The 16214-nt window shown below is 34.8% G+C and overlaps 1 protein-coding gene across 3 annotated transcripts in view; it reads left to right on the forward strand.

Moving 5' to 3' along the window:
- SLF1 (SMC5/6 complex localization factor 1) overlaps positions 1-16214 on the forward strand; it is a 37151-nt gene that overhangs the window by 2832 nt on the left and 18105 nt on the right. For 2 of the 3 annotated variants that reach the window (XM_086770468.1, XM_086770469.1), the window contains 8 exons: positions 172-415; positions 1862-2024; positions 6388-6519; positions 7973-8026; positions 11859-12017; positions 12612-12778; positions 14106-14243; positions 14923-15088. In XM_086770468.1, the coding sequence (XP_086626594.1) occupies positions 172-415; positions 1862-2024; positions 6388-6519; positions 7973-8026; positions 11859-12017; positions 12612-12778; positions 14106-14243; positions 14923-15088 (1223 nt within the window). Of the gene's footprint in view, positions 1-155; positions 416-1861; positions 2025-6387; positions 6520-7972; positions 8027-11858; positions 12018-12611; positions 12779-14105; positions 14244-14922; positions 15089-16214 lie in introns of all 3 variants that reach the window. The other variant, XM_086770470.1, reaches the window with a different exon arrangement.

Below are 16214 nucleotides of genomic sequence, written 5' to 3' on the forward strand. Positions count from 1 at the left end.
AGAGGGGAACTCTTGTAGTAGGAAGAAGTTTTTAAAATGGCTGTTTATAATTCTAGCTTTTATTTGCACAAGAAAGGTTGAAGTTAATTTTATATGAGATCTTCAGTTGATTGCCATTTGTCTGCACAAAAAAAAAAATCTTTTGTGGTTGACAGTTCATTTGCTTTTTAGGAAAGTGGATACTAACTAAGGAGTACATAATTAATAGTGCTGAAAGTGGCAGATGGCTTGATGAAACAACGTACGAATGGGGATATGAAATTGAAAAAGACACCCATTATTCACCTCAAATGCAATCTGCACCTAAAAGATGGCGCGAAGAACTGACACGCTCCAGTGCTCCAGGGGCCTTCCACAGATGGAAAGTTGTCCTCCTTGTAAAGGAAGGTGACAAACGAATAGCATCTATTAGAAGGTAGGAGGATATGTCTTAAAGCATAAATAATGAATGATGGAACTTTTGTTATATGGTTGAACACTTTTTTTTTTGTTCTTCCTTCCCACTTAATTTGGTCCATAACAACCTCCAGCTCTTTAACCTCTGAATTGTTTTCATTAATATATGTCATGGTTTAACCCCATTCAGCAGCTAAAATACCACACGGTCTCTTACTCACTCACCCACCCCTCACTGCCCTGCACAGTGGGATGGGGAGGAGAATCAGTAAAGAAAAGAAGGCAAAGCTCATGGGTTGAGATAAAAAAAAAAAACCAAAAGAAAATAAAACAGAGATGGAAAACAAACAGACAAAACTAATAACAGGAAATACTGAAGCACCTAATTTATAGTGCAATAGCTCACAGCGAGTCCTGATGCCCAGCTTCCTCCTGAGTAGCATGAGCCTCCTCTCAGCACCCTCCTCACTTATACGCTGAGGATGATGTCCCAGGGTATGGAACAGCCCTTGGTTAATTTGGGTAAACTATCCCAGTGGTGGCTAATTAGTAGCCTATCCCAGCTGTGTCCCCCGGCCACAGGTGCCACCAGCTCCAGCTCCTGTCCCAGCTCAGGTGAAAATTAAGTCTGTCCTAGCCAGAACCAGGACAATATACTTCCGTAATTTTAAAACTAAAATTACTTTAAATCTTTAACATCACAAGGCTTATGTTTTTTTGAGTAATCTTTTATTTTGTGTGGATGTTACATTCAAATGGTAACTGGAACAGGATACATTATTTCACTTGGGTGGGTGACCTTGGGTGGTTCACAGCCAGCTGTGAACTGTGTCTTTTTTTTTTTTTTGTCTGGCATGTGTTCTGAAAGATAGGAATAGTTGCAGCAGTACAACTCTGGAAATTGTCCCTGGGAAAACTCTTACATGTAATAATTTCCCAAAGATAAACAATTATGTTTTCTGTATATGATATTGGACAGCACCAAATGCTGTAAATTACTTCAGAATAAAGTCAAAAAGTGTATTTGCATTATGAAAATATCATGTTACAGTTCAGAAAAGCAGTGTTCCATTTTTGGTAAACCACTTAATTTATAGTGAAACTTAATTGAAAGACCATCATCATTGTGTGGGACATAATGCAATAAATTATAGCTACTGTCACCAAATTTGATCTTTGAAAAAGTGCATAGGTAAAGCTTTCTATCAGCTGTGTAGGAGATGTACAATGATTTTGTTTAATAGTGTTAAATTGTGAAGAGAACAATGTCTTGTTAAGTGGGTTCTTTCCTTTTCTGAAGGCTGTTAAGCCTCCTTTTATCCTCCTAATGAAGGCTGGGCAGTGTCGTACATCTAGAACCTTTATTCTCTTGCACTTGCATGCTTGTAGTTTGTGAATGGTAATGTAGCTTTAGGCAGTATTAATATAATGCAGTAAATACATCTTTCCAAATGTGTTTGTTTAGAATTCTTCAAGCTGGAAAGGCAACCATATGTTCTTCTCAAAATCCAGAGCACAAAATAACTCACATATTCATCAATGACAATACTTTTTGTATGCAAAACAAAAAACGTCTCTCTGAAGCGCGTTACTACCCTCTGCAATATCTAGGAGATTACCTTTTTGAGGTAAGTAAACTAAAAAACATATGTTAAATCAGTTTGTCATTGTTAGCAATTCATGTCTGGTTTACTGATTTCTGTAAATAATCCAGTGTTAATAACAGAGGGGAATGTGATCAGCCTGAATGTGTTGTAATTCAATTAAAGGTAGTACAACTTTCTGATTCTGGGACTGTTTATCTGAGAGAAGGCTCAAGAATGTATATAAATACCTGAAGGGAGGATGCAAAGAAGACAAAGCCGGGTTGTTTTAGGTGAAGCACAGGAGTTTCTGTCTGAAAGTCAGGAAGCGCTTTTACATTTTTTTACTGTGAGGGTGATGGACCACTGGAACAGTTTGCCCAAAGAGGCTCTGGGGTCTCCATCCTTGGAGATATCTGGACATGATGCTGGGCAACAGGCTCTAGGTGACCTTCTATGGGCTGGGGGTTTGGACCAAATGTCTTCCAGAGATCCCTTCCGACTTTAACCATTCTGCGATTCTGTAATAGAAAAATTGGCTTTCCAAAAGCAATGTTTTGTTTCAAACCAGAAGAAGTAACACCAAGGAAGCATACATTATCTATTCTTCCTCTTTGTGCTCTTCCTTGGCTGCTGCTTTGTGTTACTATTACTGGAAAAATTAGTTAAGACTTCCTAGGAGGAAGTTCCAATGTAGGTGACCATCAACTAAACTGTTATTCACAAAACATCGAGAAAAAAATATTATTTTTCTTTTGTGTTTTCTTTATTTGGTAAGGATTTTGAATGCATGTACGTGAATATATATATTTTTTTACTAAGTTCAGCACACACCATTAAGCTGTATTCTAATATCTTCATGCTTCAAGATCAATGTAATAACTTCTTTTGTCAACTGACCTAAATCATTCTACCTTTTTTTTCATATAATTATAGATAGACTATGGTAAAGTAGTCTGTAGATTCTTATGTTAAAATTCAGTTTCTTAACTCACAGTCAGTTTGCTAGTTGTCCTTCATGACTGTGAAGAACTGATGGTTGCAATGTGAATTTTGTAAGGGGGTTGTATACTAGGCAGAGGAAATTCACTCAGACTGTTTTTGTGCTCGAAATCTAATGGAAGCTAGTTGCCTGTATTCCCTTTTCAATCACTGCACTGAGCCTGATGCTGCAAGAATTACAGTTTCCTAAAATAGTTCTGCTATCTGAGGGTACCTTTAACTCTCCATTACTGTAGAAAGATCATTCCATACTTGTAGACAAAATTAAATAAAATGAATTTAAACTAAAGGATTTTATAAACAACCAGCAACCCTATGAGTACAGATTAGCATACCAAGAGGGCTTATTAAGAATGTCTCATGTAACAGTTTATATACCATAATGCTTCTTCATGTGCAGACCTGTCATCCATTGAGTCAGAAGGGGCATAATTGTCAGTGTTTCAGAAAATGTTAGAGTCCTTACAACTCAAATCGCGTGGTGCTTACACGTGCAAAGACTAGATTCAACTTTATCTCTTTCCGTATTAGAAAACCTGTCGCCATTCATGCCAACACTTCTTTCTCTTTTAGTCAGAAGTGTGAATTATTGAGAATGCAAGCTCTCTGTTTCTTGGTGGAAGACGATTCTCCAAAGTCCCTGTAATAGCTTTCTTCTACTAACTGAGCTAGAACATGAGACAGTACATCAGTGCACATCCACTAAGACATGGGCACCTGGATGGGCCTTATCTGAAGAGAGAAGCCATGCTAAAAGTCATAATTCCCAAAAGACGGAGTTTTTCATTGGAATAGCTAAGCCGGATGAAGCATCTAGTGCAATATCAAATGGTTCAGAGTATTAGATTTACCATTCAGCTCCAAAATTGGATCAGGAGTTAAATTTACAGTGATGCAAAAGATAAGGCAAAGCAAGAAAAGCAGCTTATTTCTCTTTCATCTTTCCATCTGAACTATGAGGGGATGCGTCACTGTTCAGTGAATTTTTTTGTATGTGCAGAATTCACTAGAACTAGAATTTTTTCTTACTCTTCCCTGAGAAAGAGATGCCTCGTATTTTATAGGTTTTTTGCTTACTAGATGCGCTATTCACCATTGACTCAGATGCACTGTCCAGAACTTCTTAGCATTTTGACCTGAAACTACTCAAAGGGCTCAGAAGACTCACAGTCTGGTAGTTCATCTGACTGTGATCTTAGTCAACTGCTAATTGAAAATACTACCTTTGTGAGCAAGTAGGAGCTAAAACTGTGTTTGTTACTGGGAATCACCTACTTCATTTGAAAATCCTTTGGATTGTTGAGATAAAAGCATATACTTTGCTCTTCCTGTTTTAGTGAGCAGTAAAGCTGTTACAAAAGGGTGAGAAGAAGGTTGAGAGGTCTTAATATTTACACCCTGAATAAAACACAAATCAACATGGAATCTCAGTCTAGTGCTTACTCTGTTAATGAAACTGGTTGAGGGAAACTGTTCTCTATTACACCTTTCAGCTAAGATAGACATTTACATTTAATGGAGGAACGAAAGTCAAGTTTTTATGGCTACTTCACCTTCTATTGATCTCTATGAGAATATATGCACCCTGAATTCCTCCCAGGTGTGATAACAGGTTTCCAGCTTAACTGTTCTGTTAACTTGCACATATCTTTAGTTTTAGATTTCATGAAAGTAACTCACCTCAAAGGCTAAGAGAGCATTAACTTTCTATTTAAGTGCATCTAAAGAACTCAGAAAACTGTGAAGACTCCTTGTCTCTTGAAAGGGAAAGAACAAAACATAGGCGATCAAATCACAAAACTTGTCCAAATGTATTAGGCTTTATCAAAGAATGTTATGGACATGCTCTTTTTTCTCCCAGAATTGGCACATAATCCACTGAAACATTATGACTTTGTAAATTTGTAGTCCTCCTATCTGCTGCTTCTAGCAAACATAAACAGGCACATATCTGTCCAGATGCTAAATTCAGCAAAACAGTATTCTATTGTTTTTTTCCAGGGCAACTGCAGTAATGCTTAGACTATTCTTGCTGTGATTTTTTTGAAGCAACTCTTAGCTTCATCTTTGTATTTCAGTATTTGTTCTTATAATCTAAACCTCATAACTCTCATGTTAAAATACTCTGTGGGATTGTCATTAATGATTTGATCCTACAAGGTGTCAGATTTATTGGTTCAAGGCATTAAAGCACATGCATGATTTTAGGGAGCTACTCTTAAATTTAAACAAACTTTAAATGCTTTATTGGATGCAAGCTGGAAATCATAGAATTTTACCAAGGTGGTACTATAAATTGAATATAAGTATTTTTATAAGCATGTTGAAAATAATGTGCAGAAGGTGCCACAAGAAGTAAAGACTAGTTAATGCATCAGAGTTCAGTTATCTCTGGCTCATCAAAGCTATTTGGAGCTCTTTTCAAGTTACCAAAAGTACTTAACACTTCTGTAATGTGCAACAAACTGAGTATCTTTAGAAATGTAGTTATGCATATGCCAAATACTTTTGGTTTGAATTATACATTTAAGGGAAAATCTGAAAACAGAACAGAATGTGTGCAGTGTTTGAAACTTATCTTGAAACTTGGAAGTATGAACTATTCATGGCTTGCATCTTATCATTGCATGCACTAGTGTGTTTTTTTGCCTGCTATTACTTCCCGTATTTCCTATATTTGATTCATCCATCAGTTAGGTGTTTTAATTGGAAGGAAAGCTACCCCAAGCCTTCCATTCCTGCTCCAAATAAAAAATGGTTGTCCGTACTGCGACCAAGAGGAACACTTCACCTGTATCTACATTCTTAACTCATTACACTGCAAGAGGAGGCTGGTTTTGTAGTTTTATGTGTATTTGCCTAAAACAAAGACAGTGTTGTCTTCTTTGTGTGTCTTACTGAAATGTGTTGTTCTTATATGCTGAAATAACTGTAAAATTTTTTTTTTTTAGTTATTTTTTACTAACAAAAAATATCTTGTGACTTTGCTGAGTCATTTCAGAATGAGTTTGAAACCAGTTTGAGGAATACTTCCTCATTTCCTGTGCTGAAGAAATAGCTGGAAACGATAGGTGGACTTAGAGAATAAATACCAAAAAAAAAAAAAGGGGACTTCTATGGAAACATAGCTCTTGTTTCAGCCACAGGGATTGCATCATAGTTAAAGTCAGTTAGGAAAAATAATTATGGGGAAGCTTACATTGATAATTCCTGTGCTGTAGCTTCCTACAGCATCAGTGGTTTGTTTCCAGTCCACTATGTAGACCCTTGAACAAAACAAGTACATAAGCATGCAAAAGCACACGAGGGTTTACAATAGAATATGTAAAAGGACTTAGCACATCAAAGCTGTTTTAGAACATTAGCTCTGAGGCTAAAATAAGTGGTATTTTTTTTCTCTGCACAGAATGAAATGCAAAAAACTGAAGATATCCAAATGGACTGTTCCCTGGCTGCACAAGAAACAGACCAAATCACGTCTAAAATGCAGCTTGCTGAAATGAAAAGTGCTGTTATAAAACATATATATTTTGCTGCAGTAAGTAACAATCAGTTAATGTTTTGTTACCATAAAATGTAGAATGTTTATTATTAAATTGATCATTCATTATGGTACTGAGCTAATAAAGTAGATATTTTAACATCTTCTGAAATAGCAATAATGCCTTTTAACCCGCAGTGTTTAATAACTCCATGTTTATTCCGTCTACCATTAGCTAAAATATAATTTAGTAGTGGTAATTGGTCGGCATGGGTGTATAGAAGACATGGTGGACTACTTGAAATCTTTTTGTAATATGAGAGATAAGTAGTAGCTAATATTGTTCAACAAAGTATCATTGAATTACGGTCTTTCTATGACTTTCCTGTTATCTAGCTGAATTACATTAATGTATTTTTTTAAACTAACCATATCCTACAGCAAATATTTTGTTGATTCATACAAATGTTTTTTATTACAAGTAAGAAACAGAGTTAAATGCACTCCTTTATTTTAATGTTGTCACATATCTAATCCTGATAAACATGCTGCATTAGTAATTAAAAACATTGTTTCATGTCCAGAAAAAACACTTAATTTCAGAGTTAGCATATATTATCTCTGTAAGTTACAGTGATGCAAATGATGGTGTGTAAATATTTTTGTAGGAGCTTGCCTACATGAAACACTGTATGATTTTGTAACTGCAAAATCAGGTCCTCTAAGTACATTAATGTAAGTTCTTCGCAGCAAAACAATTTGAATTTTTAAGTCTTCGATGTACACAGTGTTTAAACACAGATTGACAAATAGGAGACTCATGCTCCTTAAATCTATACAGCTTCAAATCCTACATCTTTTATCAGTGAGATTTTGTCAAGACTATACCCTCCAGACCTTTAAAAAATAAATGTCTTTGACTTTTCATGTATACTACACACAACAAGTGCACTTCTTATCAGATTATGTCTCCTTCAAACTATTATGTAGTTATGTGCAGGTGGAGTATTCATAATCCTAAAGGCAATCTCTAAAAGACTGAAAGTCTAAAAGACTTTTTTGGTAACATGTCAGGTTACCAAAAGGTAGCACTAGGCTGTAACTAAATATAGCAATAATAGTAATACATTTTTGCACCTTCTGTAGTGTTTTTCATTACAGGTAACTTGCAAGAGGAATCCAGAGTTTGCATTTTCCCATAGAAAAACTGAAAAGACTTAATATTTTCTAATGTGGTTAAGTGGACCAAATCTAGTAAGCATTGCTTCTTAGCAGAGAATAACGGGAAATATGGGGAGAAAAATGGCCCATATTATTTTCCTTTTAGGTTCCTAATCCTTTATTTCCTAATTTTGCTATCCAAATATTAAAAAGATAAATAGATTGCTGTGTTGAATGTTTTGCTTGAACTGTGTTTAATGGAAGTTGCCATTTTGAGGGGTTCATACAGTATTTATTTAATATGTTTTTTGGTATCCAGTGTGCAGGTTGACTCTATCCTGTTTTACAGGCCGTTAAGCACAAGCTTGCTCAAAAAGACGAGCTGAATAAATGCAATCCAGAGGTAAGGATTCTCACAGTGAGCGCATGCTGCATATATGGAATTATATTATGAAGTTAGGCAAATATACTGTCATTGTGAAATTAGCTATTGAGGAAACACTTTTAAATATTTGTGTTATCCAAACTCTAATAAAATAATTGAAGAGATAGAGGGCACCACTGGAATACTGTTGAACTTTGTTCCTAAAATGCTTTTAGTACTGTTCCCTTTAGTACAAAGAAACTCTTTAATCCTGCTGGTTAAGAGAACTTTACCTGTTAATGTTAGAAGAAAAGAAGCAAAGATACCCTAATGTGATTTAGAGCATCTTAAATTATTCAAGCACTGTGTTTACGCAGTAGCAATAAAGAGAAAGTATACACAAATTTTTGCAGTGCTTGTGTTTTTGCTAGTAGGGGTGGACTTCAGCTAAAGGTTGTCTCATGTGGAAAGAAAGAGTAGCTGTTCTTACAGCATAACCTTAAATATCATCATGCAGGTTTCAGAGTGTACTGAAGCACAGTTTGCACATAGAATGCGTTATGTTTTCCAGTCCTGTTTCTATAATTACTTTGAAATTATTTCTTTTCTTGTACTATTCAGTTAATTTCTCTCTTTTTTTCTTCCCATTAAGCAAATATATGCTGCAAATCAGGTACAAGTCAGCAACAGGTTTTATTAAATCTTTGTTATATCTTAAGTAAATAAATACTTTCAAAATTTTCTCTTTTCTATCTATAATACTAAGAATAAAACTTCAAATAATGTTGAAGCATTACCTCTTATTACTTAAAAAACATTATACATCGTAGCTACAACTACTCTAATTTATATGGTAGCTTCTGTTATTTGAAGGTTAAAATGAGAAACACTTAAAGAATATCTGTTACCTTCCTGTGTTTGTTGGTAGCTGAAAACTTGGTATCTTCATTAGCCATACTACATAAACAGTTACTTGATACGTCAAATGAGATCTCAGTCTGACAAAATGAGTTCTCAGGCTTCACAGAAATCTCTTTTTATCTGATTTCTTTGTATTGACACAATGAGAAAGGGAGGATAAAAATATTTTTAAAACATGAGCACTAAAATACTTCTTGTCATTGTCCAACGATACCATTACTGGGCAAAATGCTGTGTGCTTTTCCGTTACTGAAAGGATTTGCATTGAAATTTAATGTTAAAGTTTAGTTTCTTGAGTTTATGGGGAAAAAAACTTTAGCTTTCTTAACACATTAAGAAATTGTTATGCTGTACTCTTAATAAGAATATAATTTTTTGTTTGGAGATTTTAAGCCTAATTCTAATACTTTTGTTATGCATGACCTGCCAGTCTTTTATTGCTTTGAGGAATATGCGTTGCTAGCCTTTGTATTTTATATGGGACTTTTATAAGTAGTATATTTATAGCTTTTGAAAACCATTTCAATAAACATTTCCAATAATACTAGTGAAGTCAAATGAAACCTATGAACTAAACCAACAGATTAGAACTACCTACTATATTCAGTCATCTCAGTTTGCATCTGCTAGGAAGGCTTAACTTAGCTAGGTGTTGTATTACCTGTCATCTTCCTTAAAATATTTATTTCTCTTTTGTCAGCTTCTCTTCTGCTTTATGCTATGTAAAACACAACTTAGTATCTCTGGACCTTCATTTTTCATTTGTTTCTGCTCAAACTTTTAATGGTTGTACAGCAGTGCTTCATAAGAAACTGCTAGTTCATTGTCAGCCAGAATGTGACACAGTGCGGCTTTGTACAGCCAGTTGAATATTAAGCCTCTACAATAGGTGTCTCCTGATACTGGAAAAAGTTAATCACCTCAGTTTTCTATCATCCTTCCTTACCCCTTAAAATAAGCTGAAAACTGGTTCTCCACTTCCTCGTTATGCTGAATGTAACGCAAAAGGCCCCACCCTCTCCCAAAACCGCTTTGTTTCAGTGTACTTTCCAAATAATGCATCAATGTTGCTGTTTCTTCTAGTATCGGAATTTTCATGAGATACAAGTTTCAGTCACAGTATAAAAAGACAAATGCTGGTATGATCACCCGATGAGGGCCAGTAGTATCATGCTGGTACACGCACAATATACTGAGTCATCATCACACATCTGAAATCCAGGAGACATAGAAGTTGTTCTTTGGCTGCCATTAAACAGTTTACGATTGTTCTTTAGATGTGCTGTTTGCATATAATTAGCATTACAAAAATATGAGTGCAACCATTATTTCCAAAGGAAATAATGTGAAGATTGTAATCGTGCGTGTATGAATGAGAAAATTAAAATAAATGTAAGTTGCAAATGCCAGATACACAAAGACTTGATTAAAAGAAAATTGCCTAGGTGAGCAGCTTTATTTATTGTTAATGTAACAATGGCAGACATTAGGGATCTGGGAAATTAAAGATTTGCGGAGAAACTAGATGTCTAATGCTAAGATGTGGAGCTCATTTACTGAGACTTCAGCTGTGATTTAACTGATTATAATTTATTTCAGAAGTTAGTTCAGATTTGACCTGAGCTCCTAATGGTTTTAGTTTATTACTGAAACATTTTTTGAAACTGTCTCACTAATAGCAGTGTTACTCTGTCAACCTCAAAAACCACAATTGGACTCAAAGTCTGTGTTAATTTAAATTTTAAACTAATTTAAGAACAATTTTTAGGATGTCTTGAGTAGTTTTGGCTAATGTTCATTAGGAGCTAGGTTTTTTTGGTAGAGATCATGAAGTTTACAAGTTGTTGGTGGCTAAAGTAATAATACATTTTTGTAAGTGTTTAAATCCCAGCAGTCCAATCAGTGGTCTTCCTGACTCTGCTGCTGCCAGCTGTGACTCCCTAGCTCAGTTTCTTTGTACCAGAGCCTCAGGCTCTGTGGTCAACCAAAACAGCTGGATTTCAGAACAGAAGTTATCAGGCAGAGGGAAGCTGTGCTTCAATTAGGAGTATGGGTGCAATGGGTTTGTACAGCTTAGCTTTGACTTCAACCTGGGCTAGAGGAAAGATGTAAACAGCAATGTAGCCGAGATCTTCAATAGCTCCTCTTTTGTATCATTAATATGTGGAAATAAAGGTTTGGAAAGCTGAGAGTGCAGACAGTAACAGGGAAATCGCAGGGCAGACACAGCATTTCATGAAAGACATTAGATCCTTCTGGGTCCTCTGAAAGCTTGCAAAGTTAAGTGTTTTGCTGTCATGAGTGGCAGAGAATAAGAAGGAAGCCCCATGCCATTAAGAAGATCTTCAGAGCTTTGAAATCCACTGGGATCAATACCTGTGCTAGCTGTAGCATTAGCTGCTTCTCTGACGTGCTACATGGGAATAGGAGAACTAGGGAGATAAAGAGAGGTACATGGTTTATGGTTTTATAATGTGTACTTGTAAATGATGTATTTCATGATTTTACACTTTTCTCTAATTTTTTTAGCTGTTCAGTAGTACTCATTATCTTACTGCTCCAGTCATATATTGTGGGATGTACTCTGCACTTTAGGAAATATTAAGAGTCCTTTGTGTACTTTTCCAGAATAAATTATAGACAAGTTACTGAGTTTGTGAATTGTAATTTCATTTTTAAAGGAGTAGATCTATTCAGATCTTCTAAGAGAGGTACATTCTGAAACCTACTGTCTTTTCAATGAAAGCCCTGTTCAGTGAGAGTGAAGGCCTTTCTAGGTGACAGCAGCTTATTGGATCAGGCAATAAGTAATATTTCTGGTTTAATTTATAATTGTCTCCCTTTTTATTATATTAAACAACATTTTATTTAGAAATTTCCTGTTACTTCTTGTAAGGTTTTTTTCTTTTATTAAGCTGTTCTTTTACTTAGAAAGATATCTCGTTCCTAGGTTAAAAATACTGACCTGCGCAGAGGCACATGGCATATACTTGAAGGATTAGTGGAAGAGTATTTATTTCCTGATGTAATCACAGAACTTGCTGCTTGTCAAAAGTACTCTACACCTCCCGTGCAACTTCTTCATTCTCTTCTAGAATATGTCTTGTTGGTGAGAGATAAAGACTAAAGTATTATAAATATTAAATCAAGAAACCAAAGTAGTATGATTTTTGCTTCTGACATTGTATTTAGTGTTTTTAGTGATCTATTTGCCCTTGTAAATATTTATTTTATTTTACTTTGTGTTCATCAATGTATTTGTGCTAAAAAGGGAAGAATTTCATACTTAAGAATTTAAAAAATATATTATTCATTTACAAGCTGTATGAATGTAGTGCTCTAAAGTATTGTGGAATAATTGGCCCAGAATTTTTTTTTTTGTTGCTTTTACAAACAGCACTTGTGTGACTGTTTTTTTAACCAAGTAGGCCACAGATAGAGAGCTCAATTGAGGTGAAGGTTTATTCTGAACAGTAATACATTCAGCTGGAATATCATACTAGAGCAAGCTTTCCTTATTTCCTTCCCTTTTTTTGTAAACTTGGAATTTTACTGCTTATAGTTATGCATTAAATTGCATGTTACTACACTGATTAAATTTAGTCACTGGGTATTGTAAGGAATAAAGAAAATGTGTAAACTCTTTATGATTATGGATCTTTGGCCACTATGGAGCCAATATTATTTTCTCATTTTATTACAGGGAAATATGGATGCAATATTTTATGCTAAACTTCGTCACATTTTATACCTTGTTCTCCAACATGATCCTCCTTGGAAGTCCCCATCTATGTTAAAATATTACTTGGATCTTCTTCAATGTCCTGTCTGTAAGAAAGGCACATGGTCCTTAATAGAGATGCTTGTAAGGTAAAAAAGTTTAATGAGGTGTTGGATGCAATACTTGTTACATTATTCTGTACTCGAGGGCGGGGAGAAGGGTTGGAATTGTATTGTATTGAAGTCACATTTTCACCAGAACAAGTTAATTGTATGTGAAGGTCTAGAATTGTAGCTGAGATTCGAACCTTTCACTTTATCTTTCACTAAGCTTTTGCTCACAAGCAGGGGGGTGGTTTTGGAAAGGAAAAAATGTACATTTTCTTGTCCTCCTCTCTATGTAAAAATTATTTCTTTTATTTTTTAAGCTTCCCACAAATTACAGTAGTCTGTGCATCACTGCCATTCTGCTGTGTATGTGTATATATGTATACACACAGATACATATCTGCAGTTACAAAGCAAATTCCAGTCTTGTATTACCAAACGTGAAACTTCATGTTGTGTTTTGATTTTAATCATAAACTTTATTATCTTCTTCAGGAAGTCTGATTATGTCCTATACATCTACAAATACAAGACTCAGACCATAGGAGCTCTTTGGGGAGTTAGTCTAGGCTTTAGCATGAGAAGTAATTTTTTATAATTTACACCTATACTATATTTTACAGCTTTTCTGACTACTGTCATAAAATCTTAAGTAACGTTTAAGTACTTTGATACAACCATGATTACAGATATATGAATGTGTATGATTGTAAGCATGTCTATAGTCTTGAAGGTCATTGATTCACTGTACTTGAATCACTGTAATTGGACGTTTAATATTTTTTATTAGGAACATGTCATATGGAATGGAAGAGAACACGTCTTTTAGATAAAGTATTTTATCTTTTAGTACTTACTGGCAGAACATGAATGCTCAGCAGTTGTATATCTGGTGGGTTTTTTTGTGCATGTTCCTTCCAATACTCAAAATTCTATCAAAAAAGACTGTAATCCTGTCGAACAGTGTATGTGAACTGTTACCTGAACTGAAGTCTGTAGGATGTTACAATGTCTGTAAAACGTTACAAGACTACCTTGTAATTAAAGGATTTTTAAGAATTTCTGTTAAATTCAGTAATTGTACAGTACCGGAAGTAGAGACAGAAAAATGAACTACAGTTAAGTTAGTTATTTTACATTGCAATACAAAATCTTAATCTACAACACAATGACGCAGTCACAAACATGTTAATTTTTTTTTTTTTAATATAACTTTAAAACCACAAAGTTAGGCTTTAGAATTATGAATGTTGCTGGGGAGCAAGGTACTTCCTTGTCAAAATTGTCAAAAGTCATAGCTGACTCTTTTGCCAATAGATCAGACTATGATTTCTGTCATACAAATGGATTTTTGATGTTTATTTTTCAGATCTTGCCTTTATTGCAAAACTATTTGTCATGCAGTCCCTGTTTCAGGGAGAGGAGATGAACAGAGGGTAGTTCACAAAACATTATTGAAGTTTTTCTTTGATTTGGTAAAAGCTGAAGTAGAGTTTCTGACAAAAAGGTGGGTTTTATAGGATAATACTTTCTTATTATTTTTTACAATTTCATATATATTTCTGTATCTACAGTGGGTTGTATCCTGATTTTTGTATGTCTCTAGGAAGATACTGTTCTACAGAGATGCAGTTATTTAGCATTTCCTTTTATATCTTCCAATTCTTAGTTTGATTATATAATTTGTATTGATTTTTTTTCCTAATCATATTTTAAGGCTTTTTTTCACAGCTTGTTATTTGACTATATTATAAGTTTCAGTAGGCATTTCATTTTGCTCATAAACTTATATTTTTTTTGCTTTGCAATGCTTCAGTATTATTTTTTAATGTAGACAAGTAGCATTTTGAACACACTGATTTTTAAAAAAAATTCAATTAACTGTTACCTTTTGCTAGGGAGACAGTTTATGAAGTATTAAAAAAGTCTTGGTTTTGCTCTGCCCTTATATAGTAAAGTCAGCCTTTATTTTATGTAATATTAGCACAGTATTAGACTTCCTTCTGTCTGACTGTAATAGTCATCATTATTTTAGTTATTATTCATCAGAAATTGTGTCTGATCTTTCCATACTTGAAAATTGCCAAACCTTTGTGTGTTTTGGCAGAAGACAAGGTTTCTGTCTGGTAACTATAGCAATCAAAGTGGCATAAAGATTTAGGTTTTTTCCCTTTCTTTTTTTACAGTTTGGTTGAAGGGACCAGTTCACAGCATCAGCAGGTCTTGCCACAGACAATTCTTCTGAAGACCTTTTGGCTGGGAAGTGACACCTCAGTGCTTTTTACCAAACACATAAATATTCTAGTAGATTGGGTCATACTTGCCTATAGAGAACTGAACAGAAAAAATGATGTGAGTATGAATTTTATACTTTAAAATAATGAAGACCAACATGTATTTTTTTTAAGGTGTTCCTTTGTTCATTTCTTTGTGAGGAATTATATGTAAGTATCACAGCAGCTTGTTACAGCTACCTTTTGTTGTGAAGCATGCTGGTTTTTGCTCCACTAAAGGAAATGAATTGATCCATAAGATTCTCATATTGATCTATAGAGAAGAAACGGACCATGAGTAGCTTGTTGGGTACGTTCAAATGTTAACGTGCCCTTACCAGCAGGTATTACTGTAGTCATTAGGGACACCAGCTTAACACATCCTGTCAGACAATAAGGTGTAACAAAAGAGGTGATTATCTTATTTTACAGTGATTGTATTCAGGAAATGTCGGAAGGAGAAAGCTAACAAAACTAATAGTTTTTTACTGTTTTCAACAGATATGCATTATTTTATTTTAATAAATGCCCTAGTTTTCTTCCCAAGCCCTTTAGTTTGGTATTTCCCTAGGTCTTTTCATAAAAATGGAATTGAAGGCAACTTAATTGTGTTCTGTGACCTGCTGACCAGCAGGACATTGACCTGAAAGATACTGAGTGTCCTCTATACCACCTGTTTCTTTTCAGAAGGTACAGGCCTTGTAAAACATCTTTGACTTCTAGATTCTCACATAAAATATAAACTTACTGCTGTCCTCTGCGTTCCCTTTTAAATTACTGTGAAAGCACAGAATAAATAGGTACTTCATTCACTTTTTCAATACAATAACAGAACAACAATAGAAAATAAAGTATTCCAGAGAAAAAAGGTCTCTCAATATAATACCTAGTAGTTCTTCATTATGTTAAGAAAGCAGAAAGATTAAACATAATGAGAGCTTCACTCATCTTGCCTAGCCAGACCACCTACCTTTTTTGGGGGCTATCAAAGCAAGACATTCTGATACAGTACTGCCTTTTATCCTTGGTCAAGATATTTTAAAAGTGCCTAAAATTGGGCTTCTAGAGCCATATTTGTATTTAAACAACCTACCTTTTCAAAGGTACTGAGCACCAAGCAGGCTTGCATTCAGTTGGTGTCAGTGGCCATTCTGTTTCTTTGGAAAATGAGACTACTTTCATATGTTTCCTGGTGTTGAATCTGC

This window comes from Chlamydotis macqueenii, chromosome Z (genome assembly GCF_036417535.1).
Source record: "Chlamydotis macqueenii isolate bChlMac1 chromosome Z, bChlMac1.mat, whole genome shotgun sequence".
Taxonomy (NCBI): Eukaryota; Metazoa; Chordata; class Aves; order Otidiformes; family Otididae; genus Chlamydotis; species Chlamydotis macqueenii.